The sequence below is a fragment of the Parasteatoda tepidariorum genome, chromosome 2 (assembly GCF_982258835.1).
Source record: "Parasteatoda tepidariorum strain Cologne lab strain chromosome 2, Ptep-v5.0, whole genome shotgun sequence".
In the NCBI taxonomy this organism is placed as follows: Eukaryota; Metazoa; Arthropoda; class Arachnida; order Araneae; family Theridiidae; genus Parasteatoda; species Parasteatoda tepidariorum.
This window is the reverse complement of record NC_141756.1, coordinates 96,253,264-96,276,862: the sequence shown is the minus strand read 5'-3', so window position 1 is coordinate 96,276,862 and position 23,599 is coordinate 96,253,264. Positions and strand designations below refer to the sequence as shown.

At 32.5% G+C, this 23,599-nt stretch overlaps 1 protein-coding gene across 1 annotated transcript; it reads left to right on the top strand.

Annotated features, from left to right (window-relative positions):
- Positions 1–46: 46 nt before the first annotated feature.
- Nt5a (5' nucleotidase A) lies at positions 47–23,402 on the top strand. The gene is made up of 2 exons (XM_016069325.4): positions 47–245; positions 19,678–23,402. The coding sequence occupies exons 1-2, from the start codon at positions 187–189 to the stop codon at positions 21,113–21,115; spliced, it is 1,497 nt and encodes a 498-aa protein (XP_015924811.3). The 5' UTR covers positions 47–186; the 3' UTR covers positions 21,116–23,402.
- Positions 23,403–23,599: the final 197 nt, after the last annotated feature.

Genomic DNA, 23,599 nt, shown 5'->3' with positions numbered 1-23,599 from the left:
TAGAAAGGTCCCATTAAAGGTCGTTATCAGCGAGGAACAACTAAACAGATACTATTGTAAATCAACCCGAAACAAAATGCGAATTTGTTGTGACGTCTGCTCTCACTTTAAACTTTATTAATTAACGCTTTCATTATGACTGATGAAACTCGAACATTAAGGTGTAATATTAATTAAGCAAAGAATATGATAACTTTCATTTCAGTTCGATTCAATTCTTGGAGGTGGATTAAAGCAGTTTCCCGGTAATTTACACCAAATTTTACCTCTGTATTTTTAAAAATTTATATCCATTCTAATTCTAAGCATAGAAATCAAATAATGTTAATATATTTTATCAATGATTCCATCAATGATTTAAATTCGATCGCTGACAGGAAAATTTATTTAAAAAAATTATTTTTGACTGTCGTTTTTATTAATAAATGTTAAAGTAATAAATCTGAAATCCTTTGATGTCTTAAAGTTGATTCACTCGATACTAATTGTTTAGCCTATGTTTTACAAATAATCTATTGCATTGACTTTAAAATCTACGTAACAAATGCGAATAAAACGTTTCTATGAACATGTTATATATTTGATTATAAATATTATCATGATCAAATCTTTTCTTATATATTTGTATAATCCGTACTTGCCACAAAATAGTCACCGAGTTTTAGCAGCAGAGATTTCTGTATCGCGATCTGTGGAAGAATAATCGCAAAGTCTTGAAAACTTCCAGTCAGCAGCACTCAAGAATCTAAAAAAAAAACATCACGGAAAAGGTATAACCCGTAGCCACCCCCGAGCAAACATATACACAGGGCCCGATTAAGTCTAATTAGGGCCCCCCCTCTGCTTCACTACTTCAATAATGAAGAACCGAACTTTATGGAGGTATTTAAATTTTTCACCTCATTTTACATATATAACAAGAAAATTGACTTGAACCTAAAATTATCCAATGGTCAGACGAAATATCGTTCTGTCCATTTTATTGATTTTTTGACAATTCTATATCCATCATGCCAAATGCAGTTTTCTGCTTGTTAGCAGAAAAGTTGTTAGTTGTCATCTAGTTGCAAAAAAATCACATTCTTGCTGACATTAGTTCGGAATTCCGCTAAATTTTCCCAATTACGATGGCTTAGTTAGATCAATCAGAAGCCGGTATATTTGTGAACATATCGCATTTTGTGATGTGTAAAAATAAAGGCTTTTGATTGGCCAAATTTGCTCATCGTAATTGCGAAAATTTAGCAAAATTTCGCCTTAGAAACCTATAAATTTACGAAATATAGATTTTTTTGTGTTCGTACGATAGATTAATAAAGAAGCTAACGTAAAACTGAGGGGTTTCACATTGTACTGATATTTTGTTTGAAAAAAGTTCATTAAAGAAGGAAACGTAAAATAAACCTTCTATTCAATCTGGGGGCCCGGGCAACTGCCCCATATGCCTCTGCCTTAGTCAGGCTTTGCATATACATGTTTTTTTTTTTTTTTTAATTTGCAAATTTTATATCTATTTGGCACCTTGGCGATTGTAGTTGGTGCAACAGATCACGATACAGAAATATCCCCGTTTTGGCAGTAACTGGTAATAGACACGTTAGTTGGTGAAAATCGGTACTGATATGGAAATATATCGAGTATCAAAAAGCTGTGGAAAAGAGGCTAAAATTTGGTACATGTCATGCTTTTCATTTTTTAAAGTTAAGGTTTTTTCGAGCACTGTAAAAAGCAGTTGGCAGTTGAGGTAAATAGTCAAAGTCTTATTTTTTTAGTACAGAAGAATCTCGAATGCTCTAGTTTCCTTTGGAGGCAATTTGTCTAGCTCCCAAGTAATGGTTATCACATGTGAAGAATTGCTACTTTTATCTTGCCAAGCTATCTCAACAATATTAAACAAGTTCACATCCAAATGATGATGAAGTAAATTGAGATCTGAGCAATGTTTTTACCATTAAACTCGCAAGTCTATAATTGCCCATGGATCAAAGCATGCTAAAATGTTGCAGATTTTAAAAAAATTTTACAAGCCACAAAAGGTGATTCAAAACCATGAAGATGCATCGAGAGAGATGTACTGTAATCTGTGACTGGGTTATCATCAGGTACCCAAAAATCAGGGGGAAACAGAGAGGGCTTTAGCCCCCCCCCCCAGATTTTTAAATAAAAGAACTCAACCCTTTCTAAGATAGCAATTTTTCATAAAATATTTATGTAATTAAATTTACAATTTAAAAAATAAATAATTTTTTGTGTCTGAATTTTAAAGAAAAAATTACCTGTCATAACTGAGCTTTAACATTTCCTTGGTGATAACTGACATGAAATCATCGCTTACTCATTCCTCTATGGAATATTTATTCCATATGTCCCTATTGCTAACGGATGAGAAAAAAATTTCTTGGTTTTGAATGTCACAGTGAATAAAATAAAAACAAACAGTGAAATAGAATTTTAAAAAAAGAAAATGAGAAATAAATAATTTAAAGGTTGACAATTTCGTTTATTAATTTTATTTTAATTTTATAACAATTCTAGTCAGGAAGTTAAAGTTAAAATTGCAACTTTGAATTCTTGATTGCCTTTTTCAGAGTTAAAGATAATTCAAACCTGATTAATACTAATATATATAGAGAGAGGGAGAAAGCTGCCCCCCCCCACTCTTGAGATACTTTCATGGTCAGTAATTATCATGGTAAGATTTGCATATTGGTACCTGTACCAAAACATCTCCATGTCATAGCAACAACGGGGTTGTGGCTATGATAAACTGAAGGAGAGAAAATCACGGAATGGACCAACTGGAATGGTGTACTTTATAACCTTCCCAAGACGTACCATTATATATTTTTTCTTTTTTTAAAAAAATTTGTGAGCTGTTTTTTTTTTTTTTTTTAAAAAAAAAAAGAAGGAAGAAGCAAAGAAAAAAAACTTTTTTACCCTTGTCAATGGTAGTTGCCACATTCATCAAAATATACCCAACATCATTCACTTTTTTATCATTAATATTATTATTATTAAATATACTACGCTAACATTTATGAATTGCTTTATTTCTGTTTACTTATTCTCTCTCTTTCGTATGCCTGTTAAGGCAGAGTGGTGTGATTGTTCTTGTTTTCCAGTGGTGCCATCTATGGCCAAGATTTCGACTTCTGCTACACCCATACGTCACGCCCGTTTATAGGGCGGACCCATTCATTCATCCATAGATCATAATTTTGACCTGAATCAGAAAACAATCAAACTCCAATTCTGTACCCCCAGAGGTATTGATTTGTTTTGGGAACATGGAGGACTTTGCGACTCCACAGATTTAACGTGCATCAGTCACCATTTTACTACACAAGGAGTATCCGGCCGGCGGGGGTTCGAACTCTCGGACATGGGTCCAGCGCCCTACCGACCAAGCTATTCCAGCCATTTTATTTATTTATTGATTATATTTTATAATTTCAATAATTTAAGCTTTCGAGAGCTCAAGATCACAGATCAGAAATGCCTTTTACTGAATCAGGTATTTCTAGATTCTACAAGAAAAATTCCAAATGAATGTATTGAAAGGGAATATTAATATTGTACTGTCATTTATGGGTCACTCAGAACTTTAATTTAAATGCTCCTTTTCTCATATAGATCCCTGAATTTGACAAACGACTTACATTAGTATTCTCCTGTTTATTTTTAAGAGATCTATAAAATGTTTAGGATAGTAATACTCTGTATTTATGCTATCACGAGAATTTCTGCAAAGTCTTAAATTACTACTATGAAAATAACAGTGAATCAATTATGTACATAGCCATAGATATTTATTGAAATTGTTGTCTTTACTATTTCTTTTCCTTTTAATTATTTCAGCTAAATCATACCTGAGGGAAATGACTAACCCCACACCCCTATTTAAAATGATCTTTGTAACTTTAGAAACTGACAGCACAATAGTCTGGAAAAGTTCTGGTGATAGTAGAACAATAAATTTATAACAAATTATGTAAAAACTTTGTAAGAATAGTCTGTCTATGTTTATGTTCGGCTAGGGCTGGCGTGAGAAAGGGAATTAGGAAGAGAGAAGCTCCCATCTTTTTAATGTGCTATTTCTTGTTTTCATAGCAGCATACAGTCTAGACTTTGTGCCAAGGGGGGTTCTTTCTACAGATGAACTATAGGAATGTAAGTTTTTTTAGCAATATTCGAGTGTCTATACACTATTATGCGTGTTACTAATGCATTACAGACCTGCTAAGAAATGGTCAAATTCACCACAGTGTATTTAACTCCATATTTTTAATCAGTTTAGTAAAGAAACATAGACACAAAACATAATCAGGATCAGCTTAAAATATTTTTATTGAGTAATATATAGCCTACGTATGAAATTTTCTCTGCATGAATTCGAAAGTGGTAGCTAAAAGGATTAACCAATCAAACCAGTTAATTGTCTTATTCATAAATCTACTATTATGTTTTTTAATGTGTATGCGTGGTTTGTCATTGTTTTACAACTATGGCCTTCATTTGCAAAATTTCTTTTTCAAGGGCTGAGTTATTTTTATTTATTTAGTTTTTATTTATATAGTTTTTTAATGTGTATACGGAATTTTCTGATTCAGAGCACGCAGTTGAATCTCTCCTTTACTTTTATCAAGCCTTCCAATGAGGTGAACAGGGTTCAAATCCCAAACGATGACTGGTCGATACTAATCCCGCATCCGGCTTGCACCGGCCACAGTGCTGACGTGAAAATATCCTCAATGGTAGACGAATCATGGAGTCCCCTTGCTTCAGGCTAACTGTGGGAGGTTCTCGTGGTCTTCCTCTACATGTAATGCACGTGCGGGTTAGTTCTATCAAAAAGTCCTGCACGAAGACAAATTTCTCCAAATGCTTGATCCAGGAGTTCCCTTGTCTTCTGGATTGGGTTCAAAATTACAAGGCTGCGGAGTTGAACATTAGTAATCGTAAACCCATAAATTGGGTCGGCTGTTCAACGATGGTTCTATAAAATCTCCATAATGATCAGACAGAGTTTGAAAAAAATTTTATCTTGATTTGTGAACAAGAATTCTAAAAATATATATTTAAAGTGGTCAGTCACAGTGTTATAATGGCAACTGTTTTTGTGGGGGAGGTCTAAAAATTTCCGAAATTTCATGTACCTTTTATTATTTTATTTATAAAATATATCATCTAGGAAAGTAATAGAAAATTTCTTTTTATAACTGTTTTTGGTTTTTAAGTTTTTAAATTTTATCCACTTTAAAATAGGGGTTTTCTCATTTAATTTAAATTATAATTTAATGCTAAATAAAATAAAAATTGTTATTGCAAAACACAAAAGCTGTTTAGAGTAGTCATTTTCATTCCATTTAAACTTAAAAAAATATATTTAGAAAGATTCAAAAAATTTTCGAATTAATGAAATTTTTAAAATTATTGATGAAGCTGGAATTATAACAAAAAAACTAGTTCTCATATGGTCCCCTTCTAATACACACCTTGTGGATTTAGATCATTACCCACCCCCATTATGGATCCCCCACCCCCACTCATTATGGGACACCCTGTGTGTAATAATGGAAACGAATATACGAGTGTACCCATGTTTTGTTCTCAATGTTTTAACAATGTCAGATATTTACTACCGTCAAACCCCGCTATAGTGAACCTCAAGGGACCTAAATTTCGGTTCACTATAACTGGGAGTTCACTATATCCGTCCATTTTAACTAATTTTTCCGAACTGCTCCCTTTTATTACATGATATTTAAATAAATGACCAATAAAAGGAAATGCAAAAATGATTAAAAAGACATATATAGTAACAAAAAATAATTAAAAAAAAATGTATTATTAAATAATGTAGGGATGGGAAACTGAGATCGAAGAAGCAAACAAGAAAGAATGCTTATGGCTGCATTCCATTCAATTGATGGTTTTAAGAATCGGTATGTGTATTTTATGTAGAAATTTCAAAATTACCAAAAAATGAAGGAAAAAAAATCAGTCGAAGACAAAAAAAAAGTTCATAATATCCAATTTCCTCTCTTCGTTTGGTTCACTATATCCACAAAAAATAATATTATACGTGTATAGCATGGCACGGAAGCGAACATTTCGTTCACTATATCTGGGAGTTCACTATAAACCATGTTCACTATAACGGAGTTTGACTGTATATCTTATAATATTTTATCCAAACTGGAGTACCTAGCAAAATTTTAAGAGTCGTGCAGTGAAGGTTATGACGATCAAAATTGACGTACTTGCTGTTAAGTATCTTCGAAATATTTCATGCATTGAACGTCATTTTATTTACCTTTGTAATCTTAAACAAACCGAATGCGATAAAAAAAAATTTTAAAAGGAAAATTAGATATGTAATCTGCAATCATGATTTTAAAGTTACTTAATTGTGAAGGGTTTTAAGTTTGTCAGTGTTTAAAATTTTATTTCCTGTTGTTCTTCTCTTCTGCATCAATAGCTGGCTTGTTATTTTGTGTAAGAATATTTTTTATATCTTGTATTGAGCTGTAAAGTTTTGAACTTTTTGTATTCAGATAAAATATAAGTCTTGTTTATCTATATAAATCGTCCCGCAGTGGACTCATCGTAAAGACAAAGAGTAGAACACCGAAGTCAAGCGTCAGTAGCTGCGGTCAGTAAGCGGGCGGGTGACCACTTTGATCAACCTGCGTAGGGACCGAGGGTGCGGGGCATCGATCCTCGTTAAACTGTTCTACCGTAAAGTACTCGACTTCGCGCAAGTCGTCGGGTTACCGAAAGTAGGGGAGCCATCCCCTCTGCAGAGGATCAAAATTGCGATGACATGTCTTCGGATCATCCTCATCGAAGACTGTCGCCAGTACCCATTGTGCAGCCTAGTGCGACGTAAATAAAGTACCTATCTACCATTTAAATAAATATTTTAAATGTGTTTATTTATTCGCTTTGCATTTAGACAAAATTAAGTGGCAACAACCTCAGAGAATTTCGATTAAATGAATTTTAGCGTGTGTAAATATTAAAATTAATTAAATGGAAAATTATTTTACATTATAGTTTAAAACTGTGTAGTACGTTTTGATGTCTAAAAATTAAACTACATTAACCCTTTTTGCACCGACTGTCACAACTACGTGGCAGCATGAAACGTTATCAATCAGAGTAAAAGTAAAGGTGGTAACCAAACTATTTCTAGCAGTTTATTTGTGGCCAGGGTTGTTGGGGAGAGTGGCTCACGTTGCGACACTTTTTTATTTTCATTTTTTAAAATTTTTTTATTTTGATCAATTATTATCTAAATTTTACCTGGTATTCTTGTACCATTTGAAAACATTTTTAACTAGGTTTTGATTTTGTATCTGTCATAGAAAAATTTTTTAAAAAATGCAGGGCTGATTGTGCTCCTGAAAAAATCCGTATTTCCGGAATTTTCGCTAACAGTGATCCGGAAGTTTCCGGAGATCGAAGGTCCAGACGTTTCAAAAAATAATTGATCACAGAAGTTTCCGGAAATCAAATTTTCAAAGGTGGAACTTAAAAACACAGTTTATTTTATTTGTTTGTAAGGGAGAGCCAGTAGGATTCTTTATAAGCTTATATTCATGATTTATATTCATTTTTTATCAGTAAATAGTTATAATTATAAACTCAAGAAAAAAAGACATATTTGTAAATTTTAATTACTTCTCCAGTTCATCATAGGTATGTGTTAATGGTATAGGTATGTGTAAAATTTTAAATATATTTTAAGTAAATTAAGAAATATTGAAAAAAAGAAAAAAAAACTTGTTTAAATTTTTTTCTAATTTAGTTCAAAATAAAAATAATACAGTTAAGCTTTGAGCTAACATTAGATATGTGATTAGACTAATATTGATTAAAGTGAAAGCAAAATAAGTGCCAGATCAGCAAATGCCAACATTTAAACGCATTTTATTTTTTTCCATCGCGATTTTGATTTTGTAGGAATACTTTCATGAATGGTCCGTGCCGAAGGGATTTAACGCATGCAATTTTATTCAATTGCACGATTTTATTCTAGATAAGTATCTAGATGATTTATGTATATACATTTGCAATTTTATTCAAGTTCTACATTTATTTTAAAATACTTAGATTATTATTTATCTAAACGATTTAAGTCTTTTATTCTAACTAACTATCGAATTCTGACATCATTTTCGTTACCGTTTTATTTCCTTTATATCTAATATTTTGATAAAATCTACGAATTAATTAAAAAAAAAATTTTAAGAAAATGACTTTTATTGCCATTATTTGTGCTATATGAATAAGTTGAAAATGTCGGACAGCCATGAATGTTTTATATGAATAAGCTGAAAAGAAAGGGGGAAACGTAGAAAACTATTATATATATTTTTTAATATCTTTAATTTTCCTCAATTACGATGACGAAGGTGAAAGGGAGTCGAAAATCTTGCTCAATTTCTATAAATAAATACTGTAATGCCTGGTTTGCCCGAAAGAGGGAGCTAGGGAAAACTTCACCCATGATCCTCTCGGATTTTTCTGTAGAACGTTTTGTTTACAAGTAGATGTGTATATGTAGTACGAAAATGTTGTTTGATATTTGTTAGTGTTGTGTTTGTATTTTTTATATTAATTAAAATGTTTGAAAAATAATATAGAGAGCTAGCCTGGTTTATTATAGTGGCGGCCCACCTATGGGGCCCGAAGTCTTCATTTTTATGACTTCGGTCAAGAACCGAAAATAGTGATGTAGTGCAAATTTGCATCGCTTTCGTTTTCGTCATGATTCGTTTTCAAAATAGTTTTCGTCGAAATACCAAAGATAGGTAAACGTACCTAAATCTGTTGCTCTTATGAAGTTCTACAATGTGAATACGTTCAATAAGTTAGGTATTTCCGAATTAGAAATCCGACGCGGGGATTTCGAAAATAATGATGCAGAATCAAACCTGCAGAAATTAATGCAGAATCAAACCTACAATTATTAAAATATGCTAGTAATGCTAAATATTTAAATTTTGGGCCGGCCGGCCAAACCAAAGCAAAGTAAAATAATAAAAAAAAAAAAAGGAAGATAGGTTCTTTTTTTTTCAGGAGAAAAGAAAGAAGAAATATCTATTAAATAAAAATTTGCGGTTTGTTCTTTTGAATGATGACGTAATGTTTTTGATGCTTTGTTTTGAATATTTAAAAGAACACTAATTTTTAAAGGAAAATTATTTTGTAGATGATTGGTATTTATATTGTTGGTATTGATATTATTGGTATTATATTTGTTCATTATTGGTATTGATATTTTAATTTGTTTAAGAATTAATTTTATTATGAGTACTATTTTATTGCTATATAGTAAGAGTTAGTTGTTTATTATCTCATGATAAAAAGTGCGAACTGTTATATAATGCACAAAATTATATATTTTATATGGTAACTAATATTTAAATGAATATTAATTAAGGTATTGATATTATTGGTATTATTTTGTAGATGATTGGTATTTATATTGTTGGTATTGATATTATTGGTATTATATTTGTTCATTATTGGTATTGATATTTTAATTCGTTTAAGAATTAATTTTATTATGAGTACTGTTTTATTGCTATATAGTAAGAGTTAGTTGTTTATTATCTCATGATAAAAAGTGCGGACTGTTATATAATGCACAAAATTATATATTTTATATGGTAATTAATATTTAAAGAATATTAATTAAGGTGTTAATGTGAAATTTTGTTAAATATCTTAATGAGTGGTATAAATTTCACCTTTTATTAGTAAAAGGTAAATAATATTTTAATCACTGAATGTTTTATATCATGTATTGAAATAGTTAACGAAGCTCATGGGTGAAGGTAAGTTTTAACGAATTTTTAGTCTTTTTCTCATGTTGTTGTTAGAGGATTTTTAGGGAAAATATTTTTTTTTGTCAAAATGTCTGAGATTGACAAGGCGCGTAAGGATATTTTATATCAAGTAGCACTTGAGATGGAATTGGACGTTCAACCAACCATGAAAGTTGCAAAATTGCGTGAGCTTATAAAATCCTCCCCTCTGTTTAAAGACGAGGTCTTCGTAAATTCACTGGTCAAAAATATAGTTGAATTACGTGAGGAAGAACAACGTAAGGCAGACACCGAATTGGAAGAGAAACGTAGACAACAAGAATTCGAGTTAGAAAAACAAAAGATGGAAATGAATTTTGAGTTGGAAAAACTCAAACTGCAAGCTTCAGAACCTAAAGGTGCGGAGACTGGAAGCGTAGTACATCCGACGTCTTATTCTGAGACCAGAGTAGATATTCAAAAGTTACTGCCTCCATTTAAAGCCGAAACTGATGATATTACCCTATTTCTGATATTGCTGGAAAGGCAGCTAAAGTTGGCAAAAGTGCCTGAGCAACTTTGGGTTTCCCACCTGTTAAGTCTGATACCAAGTTCGATTTCTACCCTCATAGCCCGTGAGTCTGAAGAAAATGCTTCAAATTTTAACTATGTAAAAGATTTGCTTCTCAAGCGTTTCAAATTGAGTTCCGAGAAATTTAGGCAATTATTTTTTGCTCATCGCAAGCAAAAAGAAAGCACCTGGCGTGATCATTATTTTGAACTGAGAGCTTATTTCGAGAATTGGTTGAATGAGCTGAATGTTACCACTTTTAAGGATCTTCAGAATCTGATCATTGCGGATCAAATAAAAAGAAGAGTTCCTCCTGATTGCAAGGAACATCTGTTGGATGAGTGGGAACAATTAAACTCGCCAGATACTTTAGCTGATAAGCTTGACGCCTACGACAACCTTAGATCCACTTATGTAAGGAAGGATACTGCTGTTAAAAGTAAGAGAGAAATCTTATCTCAGGATAGTTACTCGAAATTAAATAAGCCTAATTATGCAGTAAAAAGAAACGAGTTTTCCTCGAATAAAGAATCGAAGATATCTTGTTATGGTTGTGGAAAACCAGGGTTTATAAGAAAGAAATGCCCTAATTGTTCCGTTGCAGAACAGAAAGAAACTGTTGAAGCAAGAAAGGTAATGCTCTATAGTTGTAATACTTCGACAGGGTCAACTCCGAATATACCTATTACGATCTGTAATAAGGAGGTGTATGTCTGTGCAGACACAGGAGCAAACCGTTGTATTGCAGGTGAACGCATGTTTGAACTATTCAAGGAAAATCAAGTAGCATTGAAAAAGCACACTCATAATGTTACATTAGCTGATGGTGTGACCCAATCTAGAGTAACTTTGTCAGCTGTACTGCCAGTAACTATTGAAGGTAGAATTATTGAAACAGAATTTATAGTTTTACCTGAAGCTAAAGGTAACAGAACCTTGATGGGTATAAATTTTTTAAAGAAGGCTAATATAGTATTAGCAGCATCAACCAAGTCTTGGTATTTTGGTGATAATCCTAAGAAAAGGTATTCACTAGTTGAGGATTGCGAATCCACTGAACGCATTCCTGTAGCGAAGGTTGAAGTTAACCAATTTGCTTTGCGTAAAGATGAAGGAAAAGGTCTTACGCCTGATCAGAGAAATCAAATTAATGCTCTTCTTAAAAAGTATGAAAGATGCTTTCAACTAGGGGGAGAAGTTACTCCATTCGCCGAACATCGTATTGAGACGGGAAATAATCCTCCTGTTGCAACGCCACCATACAGAATGACGCCTGTTAAAAAAGAAATTCTCAGGAAAGAACTAGACAATCTCTTGGCTCAAGGTGTCATTGAAGAATGCGAGTCACCGTACGCTTCACCTGTGGTTCTTGTGCCTAAACCGGATGGTAGCATGAGGTTATGTATTGATTACCGCAAACTTAATTCACTCACTGTACCAGATACATATCCTTTACCATTAATGGATGAATTATTGCATGAGGCTAAGCATACACCTAATATGTCAACATTAGACCTTAGATCTGGTTATCACCAAATTGCAGTTTATCCACCAGATCAGGATAAAACAGCATTTGTTTGTCCCTATGGAACTTTCCGGTACTTAAGGATGCCGTTTGGTCTACGAAATGCTCCAGCCACATTCCAAAGGTTGATTGATCGTTTCAGAAGAGGCTTGAAGGATATATTAGCTTTATCTTATCTTGATGACATATTTGTTTTGTCAGACACTTTTGAGAACCATCTCTCCGATCTTCAAGCAGTGTTTGAGAGGCTCATCGAATTTAAGCTGAATGCTAAACGAGAGAAATGCCACTTTGCTTGCGAAAAAGTAAAGTACTTGGGACACTGGATAACGCCTAATGGATTAGAACTTGATCCTGCTAAAGTGGAAGCTATAAACAATATACCCCAACCGAAAAATGTAAAGCAAGTGCAATCCTTTTTACAATCTTGCTCGTGGTATCGACGTTTTATCCCGAACTTTGCTGATATTTCGCGGCCACTCAGTAATCTAACAAAGAAGAGAGCCATTTGGAATTGGGGAAAAGCAGAACAACAAGCTTTTGAAACTCTCAAGAAATGTCTTGTTACTCCTCCTGTATTGAAACAAGCTGATTGTAAGAAACCATTCATCTTAAGAACTGATGCTAGTAACTATGCCTTAGGGGCAGTGCTTTTACAAGGAGAGGATAAGACAAATGAACATCCTATAGAATATGCCAGTCGACTTCTCACAGCAGCTGAAAGAAAATACTCAACCACAGAAAGAGAAGCATTAGCTGTCGTGTGGGCGCTTGATAAATTCCGCGGTTATATAGAAGGCCAAGAAATCACTGTAGCGACAGACCATCAACCATTAAAGTGGTTGATGAATTTAAAGTCACCGTCTGGAAGATTAGCCCGCTGGTCCTTGAAAATTCAATCTTATAACCTAAAGATCGAATATTTTCCTGGAAAATCGAATGTAGTAGCTGATATGTTGTCTCGACCTGTCTGTGATACTGAAGTAAACAATACAGAAATCTGTAATTTTGTGAGCGTAGATATGCCATCAAGAAGTCCTGCTAGCATTCGTGATGCTCAGCTAAAGGATGAAAATATTAAGAAAATAATCGAATGTTTTGAAAATAATAAGAAGGATGAAGATTTTGTGAACTGGTCAGATAAAGGATATTTGATGAATCAAGGGATACTCTATAGATATGCCCCAGACTCCGATGCAGAAGAAGCTCAACTTGTAATACCTTCCCAAGAAAGAGAAACTATCATGAAATTGCATCACGATTCTCCTACTGCTGGTCATTTTGGAGAGAAAGGAACTTACCAACGTATTTCTCAGAGATACTATTGGACCGGCATGAGATCTTATATTGAAAATTATGTCAAGAAATGTCCTGAATGCTGCCGTTTCAAAGCAACCAATCAAAAACCTTCTGGACTCCTGAGAACTCCGGCGTACGCTCAACGATTCGAGACTTTGAGTATAGATTTATTTGGACCGTTACCAGAAAGTAAAGAAGGCCATAAGTGGATCTTTATTATTGAAGATTGCGCAACTAAATGGGTGGAACTGTTTTCTCTTGTCTCAGCCACTGCACATGAGTGTGCAACTAAACTTATTGAAGAAGTTTTCCTGAGGTACGGAATCCCAAGGAAATTAATTAGTGATAATGGCCCACAATTTGTTAGTGCTGTGCTGCAACAGGTTTGTTGTACACTGGACATTGATCAAATCCTAACTCCACTTTACCATCCACAAGCAAATCCAGTCGAAAGAAAAAATCGAGACTTAAAACCTCGTCTTGCTATCCTTGTGGGAGATTCTCATGATTCTTGGTCAGAAAAACTACCAAGCATTCGTTTCGCTCTTAATTCTTCTAAATCAGATACAACTGGACATACTGCTGCATATTTGCAATTTGGGCGTGAATTGAGGACAATTGATGATGTAGCCTACGATCTAAAAGCTGTTCTGGACAATGATAACTTTGTTCCGGAAATTACGCCGTACTTGAAGAGATTGGCCTCAATCTCTAAGACTGTTAAGGAACGCGTTGAAATGAAACAGGACCAGAGAAAGACTTATTATGACCGGAACCGTAAAAGACTGTATTTTACTCCTGGCCAAAAGGTTTGGGTTGCTTTACATCCAATTAGCAGAGCTCACAACAAAAAAACAGCAAAATTTATGCCAAAACGCGACGGCCCTTATGTGATCCTAACTCAAAGATCACCAGTTTCATACGAGGTGGCCAGTTTGGACAGTCCTAACACACCTATAGGAACTTACCATGTTTCGGCATTAAGACCGTTCGTTGAAATGGAGACTACTCCAATTGCTCCTCTGCGAAAAAGAGGAAGACCGAAGAAAAATGCTGTTTTAAAAGCGAGACGCTAATTAAAACAGAGGGGGAGGATGTAATGCCTGGTTTGCCCGAAAGAGGGAGCTAGGGAAAACTTCACCCATGATCCTCTCGGATTTTTCTGTAGAACGTTTTGTTTACAAGTAGATGTGTATATGTAGTACGAAAATGTTGTTTGATATTTGTTAGTGTTGTGTTTGTATTTTTTATATTAATTAAAATGTTTGAAAAATAATATAGAGAGCTAGCCTGGTTTATTATAATACTACTTAAAATAATTACTAAGGGAGAGTGGGGTCAATTGTAACATTTTTTACTTAACTATTTTTAACTAACGAAAAATCCAATGTATTATTAGTATTTATTGACAGACGTGTAAAGTAGACTATACTCTACTAGAAGAAAAATAAATACCTGATTTTAAATATTGTTATGTTAGTTATTAACAATTTTTGACAGTCGTGCACTTGTTACAATTGTCCCCACTTACGGGGTAATTGTAACAGTTCATAAATTCAACTAAAGCATAGTTAATTATACATATTATCATAGTTGTGATATATTTTTTTATTGATCAAAATGGTAGTGATATTTTAGGAGTAAAAATAATAATGAGGAGAGACTTAAAGGGTTAAACTTTTAACTTTAAGGGGTTAAAAATTTTAATTTATGCTGTGAAAGGTGACAAATAAAATAATGCACATGCAACGTAATATAAATGCTATAGGAAACTATTGGTGGTTCTTAAAGAGTTAAGTAATGGTTTGTAAACATAAGATTATTTATTTTCAACTGTTACAATCGTCCCTTTACTTATTGTTACAATTATCCCCAAGACGCCATTTCAGCTTCATTTGTTAAAAACAATGCTAGTTAATTAGCAAAACTAATCTTTTTTTTATTGAAATGTTAATTAAGGTGTCCACTTACATATTCGGTTACTAATTTTTATTTGTTTAAACAAAATTACTTTGTTACAATATAGTATTCTAATACCAAAAAAAGTACTTGCGTGGCGAGAAAATATCATTTGCGATGTAACTCTTTCAAAAGTACATAAAAATGGTTGCCGGCAAGGGTGTACATGTAGATTTGTTAAATGCACCTTGTGCGCCACGTAGGAACCAAATCTAGAACCCGACACTCGAAATTTTTGCTCTGTTACAATCGTACCCTGTTACAATTGACCCCACTCTCCCCTACTATTACATAAATTTACTTAAAATAATACAATTATAATATAAATTTACTTAAAATAAATACTACTGTCATGGATTCAGAGCAACGTTCCGAGGGTCAGCAGAAGCCATTGTTCAATTATGCTGAATATTTCTTTTTTTATATATAATTCCAGTTTTGTAAGAACTAATTCAAAAATAAATGTCAATAATAAATTTAAGTTAAAATCACCATTTCCGTAAATAAATATGCAAAACTTATGCTTATTTGTTAAAATTGTATCTTTCAATTGTATTTTCATCCAATTCTTAGATGTAAGAAAATCGCTTCACGAAAAACAAATACCCGACTGATATGAAAATTGCATTTTATTTAAAGTGACTTTCAAAGCACTAACTTTGCTTTCTGGTTGATAAGCATATTACTAATGTTTTGGGAATAAAATTATACATTATTTACTACATTTCCAATCAACCATCTGATGTATATAATTCTCTTACGTGGCTCCCAAATGTTGGCTTTTTTTTCCGCCGGTGGCAACGTTTGCTTTGCTATTTCTCGTATAACGTTTGCTATTTCTCTTGCACGGAGAATCGACCAATGATTGCCGCTAAAAATGTCACATGCCAAATCTAGCTGAGGTGGCTCAACATATAGCGCTTTTAAAAACGGAAACGGAAATAACCAGAGAGCATCAGCTGCGGCAATCTCATACTATTAAGATAGGCAGAAGTGAGTAGTCTTTGTCGATAGATCTCTATTTTAGTATTTTGTCGAAAGCGCTTTTTTTTTTACGAATATATATATATATATATATATATATATATATATATATATATATATATATATATATATATATATATATATATATATATATATATATATATTACGAATTTATTTGACGATTTTTGATTTATATCAGGAATTATACTATAGCACATTTCTAATAGGTTTAACGAATTACATGTCATTTATTTGAATTCAAATTTATTTTAATGACTTAGTATCAAAAAAGATGTAATTTTTTTTAAAAAAAAGTTTTTATATGGATTTGAATGATTGTTTTGAATTCTTAGAATTTTGTGCATTTGCAATGTACCTAAGTTAGTAGCGAGCGAAGCGAGCTTGGTTTGCGAAGCAAACCATATAAGATTGCGTAGCAATTTTCGGGGGTTGGCGAGCGTTAGCGAACAGGGGGCGCAGCCCACTAGTCTATAATATTGAGTTTGACCAAAGACTTTAGCACGCTAGTGTATTTTTCGATATTTTTATTATTTAACCTATATTTGAATAAAATGGCATTGTTGTAGCTAATATTCAGATCAACTAACTACCCAATAACAAGTTATATATAAACTAATTCATCTTTTAGCAAAACTTACAATAGTTTTTAATATTTGTTATGAAAAAAAAGATTTATTTACTTTATAATAATGAATTTTACGCTTTCTTATTGTTAATATATTTTTCGGTGTCTCTTCCAAATTACTTCTTGAAAACTACGCTAAAATGCCTTAAGTCAATTGGAGCTTTTGTTGTCTTGTGTTATCACAAAAGTTTTGCAATGTTCTTGACTTTTAATTTAATTGAAAGGTGCCAAGTTTTGTTACGAAATGTCTTTTTTTTATGTAATGAGGCAAGAGAGATTACGTTCAACCTTTCTTCAAAGAGTTGGCATTGAATTTATAGTCTGAATTTTTTTTTTTAATGTTCTTATGCTTGCTTTTCGAGTTGAAATCGTCTTGAATTAGAGAATTTATTTTTTCTGCTGCGTTTTATAAAGTAAAATGAAATTGAAACTATTGAATATATTCAGCATTTCCTTTCGAGGAGAGAAATAGGAAACCGCATAGAAAACACAAATGCCGATTCCTGAAATGATATTGCAACTTTTTTTTTTATCCATTATGATGAGTAATAGTTCCTAGATTATTACAGTTCAGTTTATAAAAGCGTGATCTTCTTTTAGTTTTAGGGAAATAAAACATTAAAATCACTTTTTCCTTCCCTTATACAGGAACCCGATATTGATTAAATAATTGTATAAGAAAAACTTTTTTTTTTCCTTTTAATGTGGCGAATAAATACTTAAAAGTGTTTTATACTTCATATTTAACTTTTATCGAAGCGGTGTTTTTTGTATCTTTGCCGCCAAGGAAAGTTAGAAAATGCTCATTTTGTATGCTTAAATAACGTTTTTCGAAGTTTTTTTGCTAAGTAACATTTTAAAAAGAAACGACGTTTCAAGGTCCTTGCACATGACACAAAGCTATAATTTTTAACTATGCATACCAGCTAATCGTAAATAACGGACAAATGACTTAAATATTTTAAAAGTTGTTAAAGTTTTTTTTTAAATTCCAATTTGGCAAGTTTTTTTTTCTTACTTCAATGAAAATCAATTAATGATTCTCAATTTTTACAGATTTTTACGAGCCCAAATAACGCAGCATCGGAATAATCTTTTGAATATTTAAAAATTAGATTACAAACTCTTTTTACTGGCACAAATTTGTTACTTTTCAAATTGATATTTTGTGCCATTTTCAGAATTAGCATAGAGGGTTCAGACTGAAGAAGATAGACTAAACTAGATCTAACAGTCATGAATAACTCTTTTTAACTCACAGCGGTTATGAAAATGTTTTTATTCGCATAAAAGCGTTATTTCATGTGGCAACAGAGACTTCGAAAAACAGCCTTATAAATTTGAAACAACTTAGATTTGAAACTATTCTCTCTTGCTATTAAAAAAACATATAAGCTTTACAACGATGGAAAAGTTTAAATACTTAAAAAGTTATTTAGTTTTTTGGTAATTTCCTAGAAGAAAATTACTGTAATCAATGAATAATTATCGAGAACATATTTTTTTAAAAAAATTGCGAATTGACAAAATTTAAAAATTGCTTTGCTTCGAGTTCTTCATTCGGGAGTTCTTTTTGTAAATGTTATGGGTCATCTGCAACAGTGGCGTTTGTGCATATCTCGATCCTGATTAGCTGTTGAAGCGTGGCATTTGTTTACGTTAGCAACTGTTCTTTCCAATCTATTTCGAATAAGCCAAGCCGTCAAGTATCAATTCTCTTAAGTGGCACATTCCATATTCTTAAACAAAGATTATTTCACAAGGATTTCAATACGTTCACTATATAATTACCCTATTTAGCACAAAGATGGGCATGAAGCCACGTAGAGTATAAACAAACTAATTATGCATGGAAGTTGCCAGGTATACAAAACAAAAATATATCGCGGTTACAATAAGATACATAAACAAATAATAAATCTAAATTTGTGGAAAAACTTAGCTCAACTTTAGCGCTTATAAACGATCAGCAGCAGCAGCTGACGTCATAGGTTAAATGTGTGGGTATCTATGTTCTTCGTCTTTTTCTTGAAGTGCAAGTACCCAATTATGTACAAACAAAAAAAATTTCTTTATACAGATTTTTCAGTTTTAACGAACTTGCTAAAGACCTTGATATCTTTTATGTTTTTTACTGTTTTCAATGTGTTTAAAAAATTTTATTTAAATGTTTTATTGAGATATTTTTTTATAGGCCAGAACCGTAACTGGATTTTTTTTATCGATGTGTTTTTTATGTACTGTTTATTTCGACTTTAAAATAAAATATTTTTATGTGCCCAAACAATGCGACAACGTTGGATCAACAACTTATCAAATATTAAAAAATTTGACCCAATACTCTTTCCTTTTTCCAATACTGCCATTTCAAATGGCATTTTCATAAGGAATGCTGGTTAAAATTTGACGAAAATTATCCTTATAGTCATGAATAACTGTTAAAAACTCGTAACGGATACAAAAATAGCATATTATTCGCTAAAAACATTATTTCGTATCAGAACCACCGATAAACAGCCTTCAAAAAACTACTATTAAAAAAAATGAAAACTATATTTTGCACGGTATATTCATGAAATTCGATTTTGCTGTATTTTAAGTGTATATTTATTTTTCAACTAATACTAAGGGAAAGTCTGTATAGTTACTCGAATTTTGTGTTTTCAATGACGTACAATAAGAAGTGTTATTTTAGGCAGATTGTCTACAACTTAGTAATTAATTTTTCCCCATCTTTTCCGTTTTTGTTAGAAAATAAGAATTAACCTCCGCTTTCCTTTAAGTAGTGCAGTGGTGGTATAAGAACTCTGGTAAGCATCATATAAAATGGATATTATTTTTCAAATTAGTAATTTGTGCAACTTTCTATTTTCAGGGCGCAGTCAACCAAACCTATTCAAGCTCAAAGAATGTATCCACAAGAGTTCTCTTTTGAAAACTACGAGTGCATAGGTTTCGATTTGGATCACACCATATGCAGGTATAAGCTGCAGAATTTGTTCACACTCATCTATAAGAGCCTAGCATCCTACCTTATTGAGACTTATGATTATCCCAAAGAACTTGCTGAAGTCAGCGAATCAGATTTCTCCTTCGCACAGAAAGGCATCATTCTGGATAAAAGAAGAGGGAATTTCTTGAAATTAGACAGCCAGTACAGAATTGTGCAAGCAACCCACGGTACTCGTCTGCTCGCTCAAGAGGAAATATATGCCATATATGGTCCCAACAGGATCTGGGAAGAAACTAAAGGTATTCCCCACAAACTAGTCATGTTAAATGCCCTTAATGAGCCTTTCTACGTTTTCAAAGACTACTTCGTGACACCGGGTGCTGCCATTTGCGCCAAACTTGTCGATTTTCTTGATCAAAATCATGGTCGCTGTTTGAGTGAGTATAATTTCTGGGATCAGTATATTGAAGGAATCCTCTACTTGTATGAAAGAGAAAATTTCAAAGAGAACAAAGGGAATTATTTTCCAGAACTTAAAACCCATCCTGAATTGTATTTTCGACCCTGCTCAGAAAATGTGAAGAACTGGTTGAGCAATCTACGCCAAAATAAAGTGACCATTCTGTTAACTAGTGCCAATTACGATGCTGCTCAGTTCGCTGCCGAATATTGTCTTGGCAAAGATTGGAAGAAGTACTTCCACATTATTATCACTTTTGCTCGCAAGCCAGGCTTCTTTTGGAGAGATAAGCCATTTTGTATTGTGTCCAATGAGGATGAAATAGAAGGTGTTAAACCAGAAGATATGAAGTCAGGGTTGATTTACACCCAGGGTAATTTTAAGAAACTTCTTGAAGTGTGTGTTAAACTAAGCAAATCGGAGAATCCGAGAGTGGCCTATATTGGCGATTCTCTAATGGAAGACGTCTATGCCCCTTCAGAACTTACTGATAATTGCGATACAATCGCCATTGTTGATGAAATGCTGGCAGAAGAAATGGGTAACGCTTCAGCTTTGCATGATGAGAGGCAATTTTTGTTTTCTAACTTCTGGGGTTCCTTTTTCAGTTACAAAACGAAGAATGGGATCAATAACGGAAATCACAGTTTATGGACGCATTTACTGTCTCAACACAGTAAATTAACAATCCCTAGCCTGGATTCTGTTGCTAAATTTCAGATAAGTGACAAGATACCTTGCTTTGGTGTTAAAAACTCCTCATTTTCTGGATTTTTTCCCGGTATACCTGAATCCCTCTGTTCTGGCTCAATTGAGAAAGAAAATAATTCACAACTTGGCGAATCGTCAACTCGCGAGAGGAAGATCTCTCTCCACTCAGGTCTGCCAGGGATCATTTGATAAAGGCTTTTAGTTAGAGTGTATGGTTATTACCTATATGTGAAAGATGTAGGGCGTTCCTTTCCCCCTATCTTTGGCCACTCTTTTACGTGTTGAGTTTTCTCTCCAAGCAAAAAAATGACAAGTGTCAATATAAAGAATATATGATTACGATCCAATCGTCGCAATAATCCTTATAAATAAAATCAATGCTTAATGATAATTACTGAAAACTAAAGTGGTTATTTGTTTTAGTTTTAAGGTATTGAATTGATGTGATTGGAAGTTTAAAAGCATAAATACACTTTTTTGGGGTTCTAATTTTGAAATTGTACTAATATAATGAAAATAAATTTCGGTGGAATTCGCTGCAATTTACTTCAATATAGTGCAAGTCGTGTTCTTTATACATTTGAATCAAGAAGATGGCTTGGACTACTTGAAAAGTCCAGAAACACACAATTTCAGAGTTATAACGACTTAGAAACGAGAACTGATAATATTGAATCGTTATACCTCGAAAACTTATTTTTCGTCAATGCTATGCTTAATTAGAATGGGTGAATTTTAAAACACGAAGCCGTTGTAGCGCGATCCGAAATCTCTGTAACTTTCAAATTGTAAACATTCGCTTTTTAACTTGAAAGACTAAAATTTTCTCGTGATGCCATCATTTTTAATTTGGTGGAAATTTTGTTTTCCAATATTTAAAGCAATTCTGCAGGAAAAGACTTCAAACTATTACAATGCAAATTAAAAAATAAATAAATAAAGCTCGTAATATTATTTTATTCATAATTTTTAAAAACTGTAGGAAAAATTACCGCTGGAATGGGTTTACCTAAATTTCACCAATCAGATTATCAATTACCAAATACATATTTCATATGAATTTTTATATTAATTTAAAAGTTGCTATAAAAATTCCGCGTTGACATATATTTTTCATTCCAAAAAAAGTGTTCAAATATTATAATTAACTCTAAATCGTTTATTTATTTTAAAAGATGAACATGGGGTATCTCTACTCTCTGGCGTTTGAACCAATTGTACTTTTCATATTTCAACGATTTTAACAATTTGTAGTTAGTTTCACTGGCCGCGTGTCACAGAACTCACCCTAAGAAGTTATAAAATTTTTTCGCTCCACATTATAAATTCGATTTCCCTAAAATATAGAGGTTCTCCATTTAAGTTTACTTAAATAGCTATAAGTGCTATTACTTTTAGCTAAGTAATAATAACTTTCGTCAGTTACCTTCTTGTTGACTAGTATAATAGTTGTAAAACACGATCGATCCATCTTCAGCTGCGATTTCGGTAAGCCTACACATACACAGTGTTTCTCTCGCGGTGGGCAGACTGAATAGTTAATCTCTGCTTATTTCTTTTGCATATAGGTATATTTATGTGCCACTAATGAACCACTCCCTTGTAACTTACCTATATTTCAAAGTTTTTAGTTTTAGAATGGAACTGTTTTTAAATGTGAAGACTTTTTTTTTCGATAGTGATGAATGAGCGATGAGTGTTTTAAGACTGTGATAAGTGCTAAAGATATATTATCTTTCATAAGGTTGTTGTCACAATATACGGCTGGAAATGGAGTTCTCTCATATAGAGTGTTTGTTTTAGAAAAAATTTAAAACGTGTTACCTGTGCTCAAACTGCGTCAAATGCTGTGGAATAGCAATAAAAATCCGAATATTTTGAAGTCTGAAAAAGAAGATATTGTATCAATATTTTTTTATTTTTTTTGCATTTAAGCAATTTTATTCTTTAAATACATTCTTAGGTGATAATCACCATTATAAGTTATAGGCTGCTTGTACAATTAATATTCTTGAACTTTCATAAGCTTTGAACTTTCATAACCATTTTATTGTTTTACACACAAAATAAATAGGAGTACTGATAAATTTGTTTTTTAAAAGTTTTTGTTTTAAGAGAAAAAAGGATGTTTTTTTTTTTATAAATCCTCGAGTTTTTTTTGTTCAATTACTGTATGTATTTATTAATATTAGGGGTAAACTACTAAAGCGTATTCATTTGAAAGGCCTGGGGTGATATAGTAATAAGCCACATTTTTCAAAGGTGATTTTTTTTTTTTTTTTTTTTTTACACCAGAATCTTTTTTAGTATTGTTTTTCTTGACAGATAATTCGTAAGTTTTTGGAATTTTCCTTTGATAACAGCACAGTACATGGAGACTAACTTGGATCTTAGGGATAGGACAAAAATAATCTTTTAAATAATTTTAAAATGTGGTTTATTATCATTATATTACTTCAAGACCTTCATTTTTTTTTTTTTTTTAATTTTTATCAAAGATGTAAATTTACCACTTTCTACTTTTTCTTTGGAAAAAATGGAATTAAAAATGTTTACTCCTTTTCTTATGAAAATATTCAGTAATTGAAGTTGATAATTTTTTACATGAGGATTAAAAAAATTTGCTTATTTACTCCTGAAATGTTTTTCCTCAACCTTTAAAAGAGATTCAAA

Coding starts and splice junctions, on each gene's coding strand:
- Nt5a (XM_016069325.4), top strand. CDS start 187: ATGATAACTTTCATTTCAGTTCGATTCAATTCTTGGAGGTGGATTAAA. Junction 246..19,677: donor TGGATTAAAGCAGTTTCCCG/GTAATTTACACC, acceptor TTCTATTTTCAG/GGCGCAGTCAACCAAACCTA.